This window comes from Scyliorhinus torazame, chromosome 1, assembly GCF_047496885.1.
Source record: "Scyliorhinus torazame isolate Kashiwa2021f chromosome 1, sScyTor2.1, whole genome shotgun sequence".
In the NCBI taxonomy this organism is placed as follows: Eukaryota; Metazoa; Chordata; class Chondrichthyes; order Carcharhiniformes; family Scyliorhinidae; genus Scyliorhinus; species Scyliorhinus torazame.
In genome coordinates, this window is record NC_092707.1 from 212,014,917 (window position 1) to 212,030,192 (window position 15,276).

Here is a 15,276-nt window from a genome sequence, read left to right on the forward strand (position 1 = left end):
ACAAGTGATAGCCTCCACTTTTGTTGAGTTTAAGTTGATTAATCCGCCACTTGGTCTAATGGGCTCTATCACTAGGAACTAGTGACTTCTCATGTTTCCCATTTCTTGATCCAAACGATGTCTACTGGTGGATCTTGCTCAGGAAGCATGCTCCATATGGGATGCTGAGATGGAAGACAGTAGATGGGTTGAAAAATGCAGCGTATCACTTGAATGAAGAACGAGTGGAGAATGCTGAGATGCAGAGGGATCTAGGTGGTCACAAACAGTTAGTGTGTCGCATTTAATTGAGAAGGTTAATGGAATGCTTTCCCATATTATGCGGGGAATTTGACATAAAAGTAAGGATATCATGCTTCAGTTACACAGGGCATTGGTGAGACCATACCTCAAATATTGTGTGCAGTTTTGGTCTCTGTATGCAAGGAAGGATATAAATGTATTTGAGGTAGTTCAGAGGAAATTTGCTAGATTGATAACTGGAATGATCGGATATCTGATGAAGATGGGTTGGACAGATTGAGATTGTTTCCACGAGTTAAGAAGGTGACTTGATTGAAGTTTGTAAGATCCTGAATGGCATTGACAAGGTGGATGCGGAAATGTCTTGGATTGGATTTTATTTACTGTTCACGTGTACCGAGGTACAGTGAAAAGTATTTTTCTGTGAGCAGTTCAACAGATCGTTAAGTACATGAAAAAAAAAGAAAATACATAATAGGGCAACACAAGGTACACAATGTAACTACATAAACACTGGCATCGGGTGAAGCATACAGGGGTGTAGTGTTAATCAGGTCAGTCCATAAGAGGGTTGTTTAAGAGTCTGGTAACAGTGGGGAAGAAGCTGTTTTTGAGTCTGTTCCTGCGTGTTCTCAGACTTCTGTATCTCCTGCCCGATGGGAGAAGTTGGAAGAGCGAGTAAGCCGGCTGGGAGGGGTCTTTGATTATGCTGCCCGCTTTCCCGAGGCAGTGGGAGGTGTGGTTGGAGTCAATGGATGGGAGGCAGGTTCGTGTGATGGATTGGGCTGTGTTCACGACTCTCTGAAGTTTCTTGCGGTCTTGGGCCAAGCAGTTGCCATACCAGGCTGTGATGCAGCCCGATAGGATGCTTTCTATGATGCATCTGTAAAAGTTGGTAAGGGTTAATGTGGACATGCCGAATTTCCTGAGGAAGTATAGGCGCTGTTGTGCTTTCTTGGTGGTAGCGTCGACGTGGGTGGACCAGGACAGATTTTTGGAGATGTGCACCCCTAGGAATTTGAAACTGCTAACCATCTCCACCTCTGCCCCGTTGATGCTAACAGGGGTGTGTAGTACTTTGCTTCCTAAAATCAATGACCAGCTCTTTAGTTTTGCTGGCATTGAGGGAGAGATTGGTGTCGCTACACCACTCCACTAGGTTCTCTATCTCCCGCCTGTATTCTGACTTGTCGTTATTTGTGATCCGGCCCACTAATGTCGTATCGTCAGCAAACTTGTAAATGGAGTTGGAACCAAATTTTGCCACGCAGTCGTGTGTGTACAGGGAGTAGAGTAGGGGGCTAATTACGTAGCCTTGCGGGGCGCCGATGTTGAGGACTATTGTGGAGGAGGTGTTGTTGTTCATTCTTACTGATTGTGGTTTGTGGGTCAGAAAGTCGAGGATCCAGTTACAGAGTGAGGAGCCAAGTCCTAGGTTTTGGAGCTTTGATATGAGATTGGCTGGAATTATGGTATTGAAGGCAGAGCTGTAGTCAATAAATAGGAGTCTGATGTAGGGGTCGTTATTGTTGAGATACTCTAGGGATTAGTGTAGGGCCAGGGAGATGGCGTCTGCTGTGGACCGGTTGCGGCGATATGTGAATTGCAGTGGATCAAGGCGTTCTGGGAGTATGGAACCGATGCGCTTAATGACCTACTTCTCTAAGCACTTCATTACGACTGAAGTCAGGGCCACTGGACGGTAGTCATTGAGGCACGTTGCCTGGTTCTTCTTTGGTACCGGTATGATGGTGGTCTTCTTGAAGCAGGTGGGGCCCTTGGAGTGGAGTAGGGAGAGGTTAAAGATGTCCGCGAACACATCTGCCAGCTGGTCCGCGCAGGCTCTGAGTACACGACCAGGGATCCCGTCCGGACCCGTCGCCTTCCGAGGGTTCACTTTCAGGAAGGCCGATCTGACTTCGGAAGCTGTGATGGTGGGTATAGGTGTATTATGGGTTGCTGGGGCACTCAACAGCGGATCGTTGGTTTCCTGCTCGAACCGAGCATAGAATGCATTGAGTTCATCGGGGAGGGGTGCGCTGCTGCCAGAGATACTGCTCGGCTTCGCTTTGTAGCCCGTTATGTTGTTTAGTCCTTGCCACAACCGCCGAGAGTCTGTCTGTGACTCCAGCTTGGTTTGATATTCTCTCCTGGCATCTCAGATGGCTTTGCGGAGGTCGTACCTGGATTTCTTGTATAGGTCAGGGTCGCCTGACTCGAACGCCTCAGACCTGTCCTTCAGTCCGGAGTCAATCTCGTGGTTGGGGAACATACGTACGTACTTTCTTTGGCACACAGTCGTCCACACATTTGCTGATGACGTCTGTGACGGTGGTGGCATATTCATTTAAGTTCGTCGCTGAGTTCTTAAATATGGACCAGTACACTGTCTCTAAGCGGTCTTGTAGGAGCTCTTCTGTTTCCCCGGACCAGCACTGCACAACCTTGTGGGTGAATCCGGAGCTAGGGGGGCACTGTTTTTAAAATTGGGGATCTCCCTTTTAGGACTGAGATGAGAATTTGTCTCTGAAAGTTGTGCAAATTCAGAAGACGGTGGAAACAGGGTCACTGAATAATTTTAAAGTGGAGGTAGATTCCTGTTAAGCAAGGGGATCAAAGTTTATTGGGGGTAGATGGAAGGAATGGTAAGATGAAGGAGCATTGGATGACAAGAGAAGTGGAGCTTCTAGTCAAGAGGAAGAAGGAAGTTTACGTAAGGTTGAGGAAGCAAGGATCTGACTCTGCTCTAGAGGGTTACAAGGTAGCCAGGAAGGAACTCAAAAATGGACTGAGGAGAGCTAGAAAGGGGCATGAAAAAGCCCTGGCAGGAAGGATTAGGGAAAACCCCAAGGCATTCTACACTTATGTGAGAAATAAGAGGATGATCAGAGTGAGAGTAGGGCTTATCAGGGACAGTGGAGGGAACTTGTGCCCAGAGCCTGAAGAGATGGGGGGAGGCCCTAAATGAATACTTTGCTTCAGTATTCACTAGAGAGAGGGACCTTGTTGCCCATGAGAACGGTGTGAACCAGGTTAATAGACTCGAACAGGTTGATATTAAGAAGGAGGATGTGCTGGAAATTTTGCAAAGCATCAGGATAGATAAGTCCGCTGGGCCTGACGGGATGTACCCAAGGTTACTACGGGAAGTGAGGGAGGGGATTGCTGCGCCGTTGGCGATGATCTTTGCGTCCTCACTCTCCACTGGAGTAGTACCGGATGATTGGAGGGAGGCGAATGTTGATCCCCTATTCAAGAAAGGGAATAGGGAATTCCCTGGGAATTACAGACCCATCAGTCTTAAGTCTGTGGTGAGCAAAATATTGGGAAGGATTCTGAGAGATAGAATTTATGATTATTTAGAAAAACATTGTTTGATTGGGGATAGTCAGCATGGCTTTGTGAGGGGCAGGTCATGCCTCACAAGCCTCATTGAATTCTTTGAGGATGTGACGAGACACATTGATGAAGGTCGGGCAGTGGATGTGGTGTATATGGATTTCAGTAAGGCATTTGATAAGGTTCCCCATGGTAGGTTCATTCAGAAAGTTAGGGGCATGGGATACAGGGAAATTTGGCCGTCTGGATACAGAATTGGCTGGCCGAAAGACAGCGAGTGGTAGTGGATGGAAAGTATTCCGCCTGGAGGTCGATGACCAGTGGTGTCCCGCAAGGATCTGTTCTGGGACCTCTGCTCTTTGTGGTTTTTATAAATGACTTGGATGAGGCAGTTGAAGGGTGGGTTCGTAAGTTTGCCGATGCCACAAAGGTTTGTGGAGTTGTAGATAGTGTTGATGGTTGTTGCAGGTTACAACAGGACATTGACAGGATGCAGAGCTGGGCTGAGAAGTGGCAGATGGAGTTCAACCTTGATAAATGTGAAGTGATTCATTTTGGAAGGTCGAATTTGAATGCTGAATACAGGGTTAAAGGCAGGATTCTTGGAAGTGTGGAGGAACAGAGGGATCTTGGGGTCCACATACATAGATCCCTCAAAGTTGCCACCCAGGTTGATAGGGTTGTAATGAAGGCGTATGGTGTGTTGGCTTTCATTAACAGGGGGATTGAGTTTAAGAGCCGCGAGGTTTTGCTGCAGCTTTATAAAACTCTAGTTAGACCACACTTGGAATATTGTGTCCAGTTCTGGTCACCTCATTACCAGAAGGATGTGGATGCTTTGGAGAGGGTACAGTGGAGATTTACCAGGATGCTGTCTGGACTGGAGGGCATGTCTTGTGAAGAAAGGTTGAGGGATCTAGGACTTTTCTCACTGGAACGAAGAAGGCAGAGAGGTGACTTGATAGAGGTGTACAAGGTGATGAGAGGCATGGATAGAGTGGATAGCCAGAGACTTTTCCCCAGGGTGGAAATGGCTGTCATGAGGGGACATAATTTTAAGGTGATTGGAGGAAGGTCAGGGGTAGGTTCTTTACACAGAGTAGTGGAGGTGTGGAATGCACTGCCAGCAGAGGTGGTAGAGTCATTAAGGACATTTAAGCGACTCTTGGACAGGCACATGGACAGTAGTAAATTGAAGGGGTGTAGGTTAGGTTGATCTTAGATTAGGATAAATGGTCGGCACAACATCGTGGGCTGAAGGGCCCGTACTGTGCTGTACTGTTCTATGGAACTCAACACAAACAGATCAGCCATGTTATTGAATGGCAGAGCAGGCTTGAGGGGCCGAATGTCCATCTTCTGTTCCCATTTGTATGTCTTTATGGAATGGTCAGTGAGGTGCAGCACAGTGGGTTTTCGTTAGTAAGCGATGTGTGTGAGAGTGACGTTTGCGAGGACTGGAGGCCAGAGGAGGGAGTTGAGTGGCGGGTTTGAGTTAGGAACGTATATAAAAAATATATAATTATTGTTATAGTTAGGCCAGTAATCAGTTGTAAAAGCAGATTGAGCCTTGTATAGTGGAAAAGGGAAGTCGAAGGTGTGCCACAGAAAACAGTGTTGCCAGCCACTGAGGTTATCCATTTTGTCATTTAATATTTCCCACCTTCCACCCGATCAGTTGCTATTTTCTTCTTTTCCCCTTCCTCTTTCCTTTCCTGTGTACAAGCCTGTTACATCTCTAACTACTTCCAGTTCCGATGAAAGCAACAAACCTGAAACATTAACACCGTTCCTCATACACAAGATGTATTTCCAGCAGTTTCTATTTTGATATGAGTCCTATGTTTCCCTAACCCGCCCCAGGTTTTTTGCCTTCATTTGCACCTGCTGCTTTTGACCTAAAGTTTTTGGTTCTAACTTTCTGTTTTCCTTCTGTAGGACCAAGATGGGCTTCGTGGAATCTGGGTGTGTTTGTGTGTATTCGCTGTGCTGGCATTCACAGAAACCTTGGAGTCCACATCTCCAGGGTGAAATCAGTAAACCTGGACCAATGGACACCAGAACAGATGCAGGTACTGCACACGAGTGCGGGGACAGGTGGGAAAGGTGGGGGAGGGTGCTGAGTAAAGAGGGCTGGATAGGGTATGTTGGTGGGTGGTTCATGTAGATAAGGCAGCAACTGTCATCCTGAAATCTCCATTCAGTAACCACGCTCTCACTCTGACGCGGATAGTTCTGGTTTCACGTCCCATTCCAGGATTGAAACACACAATCTAGCCTGGATGTTGAGTGCATAGATTATAGAATTTACAGTGCAGAAGGAGGCCATTTGGCCCATCGAGTCTGCACCCTACCCAAGGTCAACACCTCCACCCCATCCCCATAACCCAGCAACCCCACCCAACACCAAGGTCAATTTTGGACACTAAGGGCAATTTATCATGGCCAATCCACCTAACCTGCACATCTTTGGACTGTGGGAGGAAACCGGAGCACCTGGAGGAAACCCACGCACACACGGGGAGGATGTGCAGACTCTGCACAGACAGTGACCCAAGCCGGAATCGAACCTGGGACCCTGGAGCTGTGAAGCAATTGTGCTATCCACAATTGTGCAGTGCTGAACCACGCTGTCCCATTGTGACTGCTCCCTTGTGTGATATGTTAAAGTCAAGGCCCAGATCAGATTGAAAAGATTGCATGGAACTAAAAGAGGAGTGTGCTGAACCAGAATCACAGACAGATAATCTTTTTTAAAAATATTTTATTAAGGCATATATAATTTTTAACAACAATTCTCAAGAGGGAAAAAAAAGACAACAGAACAACGGACACCCGCCCAACCCACAACCAAACCCAGCCAACATGGCTTACATACACAGTTCTCCCCTCTCCACTAACTAGTTCCCACCTCATCCAACCCCCGCCTCCTTCTTTCCCTTAACCCCCCCTTTATATCTGCTGACAGCTTAACTTTCCCCAAAGAAGTCAATAAATGGCTGCCACCTCTGGGCGAACCCGAGCATCGATCCTCTCGGGGTGAACTTGATCTTCTCAAACCTGAGAAACCCGCCCATGTCAATGACCCATACCCCCGATTTCAGGGGTTCAAGAGTCCCTACATACCAATAAGATCCGTCTCCCGGCTACCAGAGAGGCAAATAATAATCGCTTATTGTCACAAGTAGGCTTCAATGAAGTTACTGTGAAAAGCCCCAACGACACATCAGCCTCTCTCGCCCCCCTGGACTCCCGGGTCTCCCGACACACCAAAATTTGCCATCTCGGGACTCTGAACCATCCGTACCTTCAATACCGTGGACATGACATTAGCAAATCCTTGCTAGAATACCCTAAGCTTCGGACATGCCCAAAACATGTGGACATGATTTCTGGGCCCTCCCGCACACCGCCCACATCTATCCTCCACCTCTTCAAAAGAACCTGCTCATACGGGCCACAGTCATGTGTATCAAGCTAAGCCTGGCACACGACGAAGACGCGTTAACTCTGCTCAGGGCATCCTCACACAATCCCGCCTCTAATTCCTTGCCCAACTCTTCTCCCATTTTCGCTTTACCTCCCCTATAGGGGCTCCCTCCCATTTCATGAGTTCTTTATAAATTTCTGAGACCTTCCCTTCCCCCACTCCTGTTTTCGACACTACCTTGTCCTGTATCCCCTGGAGCGGTAGGAGCGGAAATGTCGAAACCTGCCTCCGTGCAAATTCCGTCACCTAAAGGTAGCGGAACTCATTTCCCCCGGGCAGCTGAAACTCCTCCAAGCATGGAAAGCTGCAGTCAATTAACAGGTGCCCAAACTGGTGGTTGCCACAAATAGGTGTCCATACTGACGCCCCCTCCACTCCCATGTGCTTCCGTCACTGCCCCCACACCCTCAAGGCCGCCACTACCATCGGGCCTGTGGAGTACTGAGCCGGCAGGAATGGCAGCGGTGCATTACCATTGCCCCATGCTTGTGCCCCTACATGAGGCCACCTCCACCCGTTCCCACACCAACCCCTCCCCCACTACCCGCTTTGTGACCATTGCTACATTCGCCGCCCAGTAGTAGTTCCTGTAATTTGGTAGGGCCAGCCCCCCCCTCCCCTCGCTCCAGCAGTACCATCTTTACCCGCCCATACAAACCCAGAGATCAGTGTTCAGCCTCTTTTATAAAAAAAAAAAAAGCCTTGGGGATAAATATTGGCAGGCACTGAAATACAAACAGAAACCTCAGGAGTACCGTCATCTTTACCGTCTACATCCTCCCTGCCAGTGACAGGGAGAGTACCCCACCTTCTGAAGTCCCCCTTCATCTGCTCCCCAAACCAAGCGAAATTCAGCTTGTGTAGCTGCTCCCACTCCCGTGCCACCTGGATACCCAAATACCAAAAGCTCCCTCTCACCATCTTGAACAGCATTTCCCCCCCCATCTCCTCTCTTGCCCCCTTGCCTTAATCGCAAAGACTTTGCTTTTTCCCATATTCAATCTGTACCCCGAAAACCGGCCGAATTCCCCAAGGATCCCCATAATCACTCCAATCCCCCCCCCCCCCCCCCCCCCCCCGGCCCGGCCCAAGCGGGTCATATATATATATATATATATATACACAAGAGTAGGTTGTCCGTATATAGCGAGGCCGTGCCCCCCCCCCCCCCCCCCCCCCGTACTATCCCCTGCCAGTCCTTTGACGCTCTCAGCACCATCGCCAGTGGCTCTATAGCCAAGGCAAACGCCAGTGGGGAGAGTAGACATCCTTGCCTCGTCCCCGATGCAGCCTAAAATAATCCCAGCTCACTCGGTTTGACCGCATGCTCGCCACCGGTGCCCAGTACAGCAACCGGACCCAGTCCACAAAGCCCTGCCCAAACCTGAACCACCCCAGGACCTCCCACAAAGAACAAAGAAATGTACAGCACAGGAACAGGCCCTTCGGCCCTCCAAGACCGTGCCGACCATACTGCCCGACTAAACTACAATCTTCTACACTTCCTGGGTCCGTATCCTTCTATTCCCATCCTATTCATATATTTGTCAAGATGCCCCTTAAATGTCCCTATCGTCCCTGCTTCCACTACCTCCTCCGGTAGCGAGTTCCAGGTACCCACTACCCTCTGCGTAAAAAACTTGCCTCGTACATCTACTCTAAACCTTGCCCCTCTCACCTTAAACCTATGCCCCCTAGTAATTGACCCCTCTACCCTGGGGAAAAGCCTCTGACTATCCACTCTGTCTATGCCCCTCATAATTTTGTATACCTCTATCAGGTCGCCCCTCAACCTCCTTCGTTCCAGTGAGAACAAACCGAGTTTATTCAATCGCTCCTCATAGCTTATGCCCTCCATACCAGGCAACATTCTGGTAAATCTCTTCTGCACCCTCTCTAAAGCCTCCACATCCTTCTGGTAGTGTGGCGACCAGAATTGAACACTATACTCCAAGTGTGGCCTAACTAAGGTTCTATACAGCTGCAACATGACTTGCCAATTCTAATACTCAATGCCCCGGCCAATGAAGGCAAGCATGCCGTATGCCTTCTTGACTACCTTCTCCACCTGTGTTGCCCCTTTCAATGACCTGTGGACCTGTACTCCTAGATCTCTTTGACTTTCAATACTCTTGAGGGTTCTACCAGATACTCTCACAGATACTCTCACTCCACCTGATCAAAGGCCTTCTCCACATCCATGGCGACCACCACCTCATCCTCCCTTCCCTCGGAGAGCATTCTAATCACATTTAGCAGCCTTCTAATGTTCACCGCTAAATACCTCCCGTTCACAAACCCCGCCTGGTCCTCCCCTATCACCCCTCGCACACAATCCTCTATTCTCGAGGCCAAGATCTTGGCCAACAGCTTGGCGTCTACATTTAGAAGGGAAATTAGCCTGTACGACCCGAATTGTTCCGGGTCCTTATCCCTCTTCAGGATGAGAGAAATCGATGCCTGTGACATTGTCGGGGAGTACCCCTCGCTCCCTTGCCTCCTTAAATGCCCTTACCAGCAAGGGCCCCACCACTCCTGAAAGCTTTTTATTAAACTCCACTGGGTACCCATCCGACCCTGGGGCCTTGCCCGACTACATCGTTTCCAGCCCCTCCACCACTTCAAAGAGCCTGATCGGGGCACCTCCGCCCGCTACGCCTTCTCCCTGTGTGCCCGTATTAAGATAAACTCCCCTTTCACCACTGCCTTCAACGCCTCCCATACCGTAGCTGCCAAGAACTCCCCCATATCGTTTATCTCCACATACTTCCGAATGGCCTCCCTCACCCGCGCACACACCTCCTCCTCTGCTAATAGTCCTTCATCTGACCTCCAGTGCGGGCGCTGGACCTCCTCCTTACTCATCCGTAAGTCCACCCAGTGCGGGGCATGATCTGACGCTACTATCGCCGAGTACCCAACTAGCCCCACCCCGCCAACATCCATAATGGAAAAAGTCAATCCGGGAGTACATGGAGGGAAAAAAAGTACTCTTTCATTCTCGGCTGCCCAAACCTCCACGGATCTACCCCTCCCATCTGTTCCTTAAACCCCTTTAGTTCCTTCGTAGGCGCTGACGCCCTCCCTGTCGTCGAACTCGACCGATCCAGCCTTGGATCCATAACCGTATTAAAGTCGTCGTGTCCCCCCCCCTGTAATCAGTCGATGCGAATCCAGAACAGGGATCTTCCCCAATACCCTCCTCATGAACGTTACGTCGTCCCAGTTTGGTGCATAAATGTTCACCAGCGCCACCATTCACCGTAACATATCTACCCCACCCCCAAGTCCGCCATTATACTTCCCACTTCAAATGCCACCTGTTTATTAATCAGAATCGCCACTCCCTTTGTTTTGGAATCTAGCCCTGAACGGAACACCTGCCCTACCCTACCCGCACCCCATAACAAAATAACAATCCGAACCCCCATCCACACACTTAATACCTTACCTGCTCAACGCCCACTGCGATTCCGTGAGCTAGCCCATGAGACAGATTATCTGACCATTGGCAGAGTGCTTCTCTTCTACAAAAAATAGTTTCTGGATAATAAGTGAGAAGCTAAATCTTGTGACTCCTTGTATCTGATTAGAAAACCTAGACGAAGCTGATCCCTGTTTTGTTGAGTTTGCATCGTGTTGCCTGAGTGGGTTCTGTTCGATAGCAGTCACTGGGATAGCCAAGTAATGGAACACTTGAAACAGCCACTTTGCTGTCTTTCTCTGCCCACATCCAACTGACCAAACACTGCTCCTCCCTACTCATACCCCACCTCATCCTCCAAACAAATGTGGAACCATTTCACCTCGTGCACCGTCACTGACTGAAACTCAGTGCACATGTCTGATTGTTGTGCCACCTGGACAGTGACACCACTGATTAGAACTCTGCTAAATTTGGTTGAAGGCCATGATGCTGACTCACTTTATCAGGTCTGAATTCAATAGAACCTATTGAATATCTTGAGCTTGGTTTCCATTCAAGAGGTTGGAGATGCATGTCTGTGCGTGTGTGTGTTTACTGTCATAATTTTAGCGCAGTGCTGAACCTAGGCAAGAAGCAGGTTCCAGGAGCATTCTAAGAAAATATCTTGGCCCAGGTGGGAAATAATGCTCGGATCAGCATGGTGCTCACTCCACCTACCACTGGGATAAGCACCATGCTGATGGAGCTGGTGTAATGTTCCAATAACTCCCTGAATTCTTGTACTTTTGTCTACAATAGTGCATTCAAGAAATGGGAAACTCAAAGGCCAGGATATTGTATGAAGCCAATCTCCCCCCGAACTTCAAGAGGCCACAAATGGACCAGTATCCTTTTCAAAGTTCATGCTGGGATTGAGTGAGTCCAGTGTCATGCAAGAGTGCCTTTAAGAACTGGATGTTTAAGCAATGTACTTTTAAGAAAACAGTGATGTCATAGAGTGGGTGGAGCTCAGCTCATTTCAGCCATTTTGCAGTCTGTGTTTTGCAGGTTTTTAGTTTCAGTTTTGAAAAGAACCTGGCTGTTTTGCTGAGAGCAGAAAAAAAAAGAACCTGGCTGCTTTTACTGAGAGCAGTTTAAAAGTCCCTGGCTGTTTTGCTGTGAGCATATTAAAAAGTAGAAAGCCAGGTTTGAGAAAGCAGTCTGTGGGTTTCCAGAGAGCTGCATGAAGAAAAGCAAGGTACTGGAGCTGAAATCAACCAAGCTAATACGTCTCTGCCATTCTACAGAAAATGTATATATCCTTTAACCTGATGTGATACTGTTTAAAGTTGTTAAGTCTCTTGGAGGTTTGAAGGAACATTTTAAGGAAGTATTTACTGTTGCAATATTTTCTGAGTTATCTTTGAAGTAAGGGGTGTTAAAAGATCCAATGTTTATTTAAGATGTTAAGTTGAGTTCATGGAATAAACTGTTTTGTGTTTAAAAACCCACATGTCCATAATTGTAATCCCACCTAGGGAAAAAGCCGTGTGCTAGGAAAAGCAACAAATCCATTAAAGGGAGAGGTTGGTTGAGCTCCATGATACATTTTGGGGTTCTGAAAACACCTCGCCCATAACACCAGGGAGCTATTTTCTACAGGCACAAGTTCAGAGAGTCTGCAGATTACTGCGGTACACCGGGACCTTGCTGTCCTTGTACACAAATCCAAACAAGTTAGCATGCAAGTACAAGCAAATAGTCACGGAGGTAAATGGAATGTTGGCCCTTCTTGGTTTTTTTGGGGTGGGGGGGGGGCGTTGAAGTATAAAAGTGGGCAGTCTTGCTACAACTGCAGGGCCTTGGTGAGACCACAACTAGAATACTGTGTCCTATTTCAGTCATTACTCTACTTAAGGAGGGATATACTTAACATTGGAAACTGTTCAGAGAAGGTTCAATAATCTGATTCCTGGGATTCTGAGGGGCCTGGACAGGGTGGATGCTGAGAGGATATTTCCTCTTGTGAAGGGAATCTAGAACTAAGGGAGCACTTGTTTAAAATTAAGACGCTTCCCAATTAAAATGGAGAGTAGGAGGAATTTCTTCTCTGAGGGTGGTTAATCTTTGGAATTCTCTTCCATATCATAATCTTTATTAGTGTCACACGTAGGCTTACATTAACACTACAATGAAGTTATTGTGAAAAACCGTTAGTCGCCACATTCCGGCACCTGTTCGGGTACACAGGGAGAATTCAGAATGTCCATTTCACCTAACAACCATGTCTTTCGGAATTTGTGGGAGGAAACCGGAGCACCTGGAAAAAAATCCACGAGGCACTGGGAGAACGTGCAGACTCCGCACAGACAGTGACCCAAGCCAGGAATCGAGCTTCGGACCCTGACGCTGTGAAGCAACAATGTTAACCACTGTGCTACCCATAGTAAGATAAGTCATTTGAATACATTCAACATTGAATTACAAGGGAATTGATGTTAATGGGGACAGGTAGTTAAGACCACAGTCCAGTCAACCATGATCTTATTGAATGACGGAACAGGAGCCTATTCGTTTTTCTTATGTTCTTGCTTGACAATGTATTGATTAAGCAAAGCTATGTGCACTTCCACAGTGCCTTAGTCGCTTCGTATTCATGGATACATAGGAGAACATATTTGGTTTAGATTCCTCACTGTAGACGGTGAATTGTAAAAAGGCATTTTGTAATGTTAGACTTTCAACATCCTCCTGCTTTATGACATTTCTTAGTGGACAGGCAACCAAACCCCAGACCTCCGCCAACGCGCAATGGTTTAATGAGATGGCTAATGGACACGGGGAAGAAGTCCCTTCACATGAGCAGAAGAAGAACCAACTTTCAGTCATAGTATTGCCTAGCATATTGAAATCCACTTATCATTTAATTATGCCTTTAACTTGTTACTCAGAGCTGTGGAGAGCTTCATAAGAGACAAATATGAAAAGAAGAAGTATTTCGATGGAAGTATTGATATCGCTGCATTCAGGGTGAGTGATTCTTCCCTCAGCAACTGACGTGGAAATCCTACAAATCATGAGCGCATTGGGTTAGAATGCAAAGCTCAGTCAGAATGTCCAGCTTTTCACGTACTTCTCCGACCTTATACAGGACTCCACTGGGTTTATCTTTCTTTCCGCTGTCACCTTGAAAACACATGCACATTTTCCATGTCATGGAAGACAGTGAAGGTTTTGGGATTGGAAGAAAGATGAGCATTTAAACTTCTGGAATATTGCACTTTGTTCTTTTCCAGCCATTGTCTAATTGCTGCTATGCAAGTGTGTGGGTGCGTATATAATATACATTGAATATATTATTTTTCTTGGTCTGCCTGCAATTTCTATAATATCACTTCAGGGTTCATTGTCCCCTTCATGTAACTCTGAAGCCTCCACATTTCATGCTGTGCAGATTCACCCACCTGGTTATACAGTGCTGTTTAAAACCATGCTCTGGAAGGTCGCAGATCTGTGGTGTTGCACCCAGTTGGAAGTTCAATGCTTGTAATTGGCAAGGGGGGGCAGGAGTTGTGGGTTACATGACCGCTGAAAGGATTTGGACGGAAGATTGAAAGATGTGCTCTTATAGAATTTGCAGTGCAGAAGGAGGCCATTCGGCCCATCGAGTCTGCACTGGCCCTTGGAAAGAGCACCCCACCCAAGCCCACACCCCCACCCTATCCCCATAACCCAGTAGCCCCAACCAACACTAAGGGCAATTTTGGACACTAAGGGCAATTTAGCATGGCCAATCCACCTAACCTGCACATCTTTGGACTGTGGGAGGAAACCAGAGCACCCGGAGGAAACCCACGCACACACGGGGAGAATGTGCAGACTCCGCACAGACAGTGACCCAAGCCGGGAATCGAACCTGGGACCCTAGAGCTGTGAAGCAATTGTGCTAACCACTATGCTACTGTGCTGCTCTTGTGCAGTAAGAGTATTTATGCATAATAAATAGTGTTTCTCTTACTAATTTCTAAATAAAGATATCCCCTCATATACCAAAGACAAATAACTGCAAGTAACTGTTTTCGGTTATAAGTAGACTAACAGAACAGGCAGACTTGCGGTAGATGGGATTTAATACAGAGAAGATGAGATGTTGCATTTTGACTCGAGGGATAGAAACAGTCAATATAGATCTGATGGCACATTTCTCATTAGTGTGCAGGGACAGGAGGACCTGAGGTGCGGATATTCATAGATTTGTGAAGGTGGCAGGCCATGTTGAGTGTGATTAGCTAAGCATTGGAATGTTGGGCTTCATAAAAAGAGGTATTGAGCACAACAGCAGAGCAGTTATGCTGTATGTTTATAAGGCTCTGGTGAGGCCACGTCCAATTCTGGTCACTGCACTTTAGAAAGGATGTGAGAGTTCTTGAGAGATGCAGAAGAGATTTACCAGAATGGGGGCATTTTAGCTACAAGTTGCGACAAGTTTTGTATGGAGAAGCTGGGGTTGTTCTCCTTGGGGCCTTGGAGATTGAGGGGAGATGTAAATGAGGTGCGCAAGATTAACAGGTTTGGATAAAGTGGGCAAGGGAAAAACTGATGGTACAAGGACTTGGGGGATATAAATTTACGGTTTTGGACAAGAGATAGATCAGGAATGTGCAATAAAATGTTTTTACCTGGCAAGTGATAATGACCTGGAACTCTTTGTCTATGAGGGTGGCGGAAACTGAGATGATCAATGATTTCAAAAGGAAATTGGATGGGCATTTGAAGGAAATTTGCCGAGCAATGGGAA

At 47.3% G+C, this 15,276-nt stretch overlaps 1 protein-coding gene across 2 annotated transcripts in view; it reads left to right on the forward strand.

Annotated features, from left to right (window-relative positions):
• LOC140418698 (stromal membrane-associated protein 2-like) overlaps nt 1–15,276 on the forward strand; it is an 84,835-nt gene that overhangs the window by 46,600 nt on the left and 22,959 nt on the right. For both annotated transcript variants that reach the window (XM_072502269.1, XM_072502276.1), the window contains exons 2-4: nt 5,521–5,654; nt 11,298–11,383; nt 13,430–13,508. In XM_072502269.1, coding sequence (XP_072358370.1) covers nt 5,521–5,654; nt 11,298–11,383; nt 13,430–13,508 — 299 coding nt within the window. The remainder of the gene's footprint in view (nt 1–5,520; nt 5,655–11,297; nt 11,384–13,429; nt 13,509–15,276) is intronic.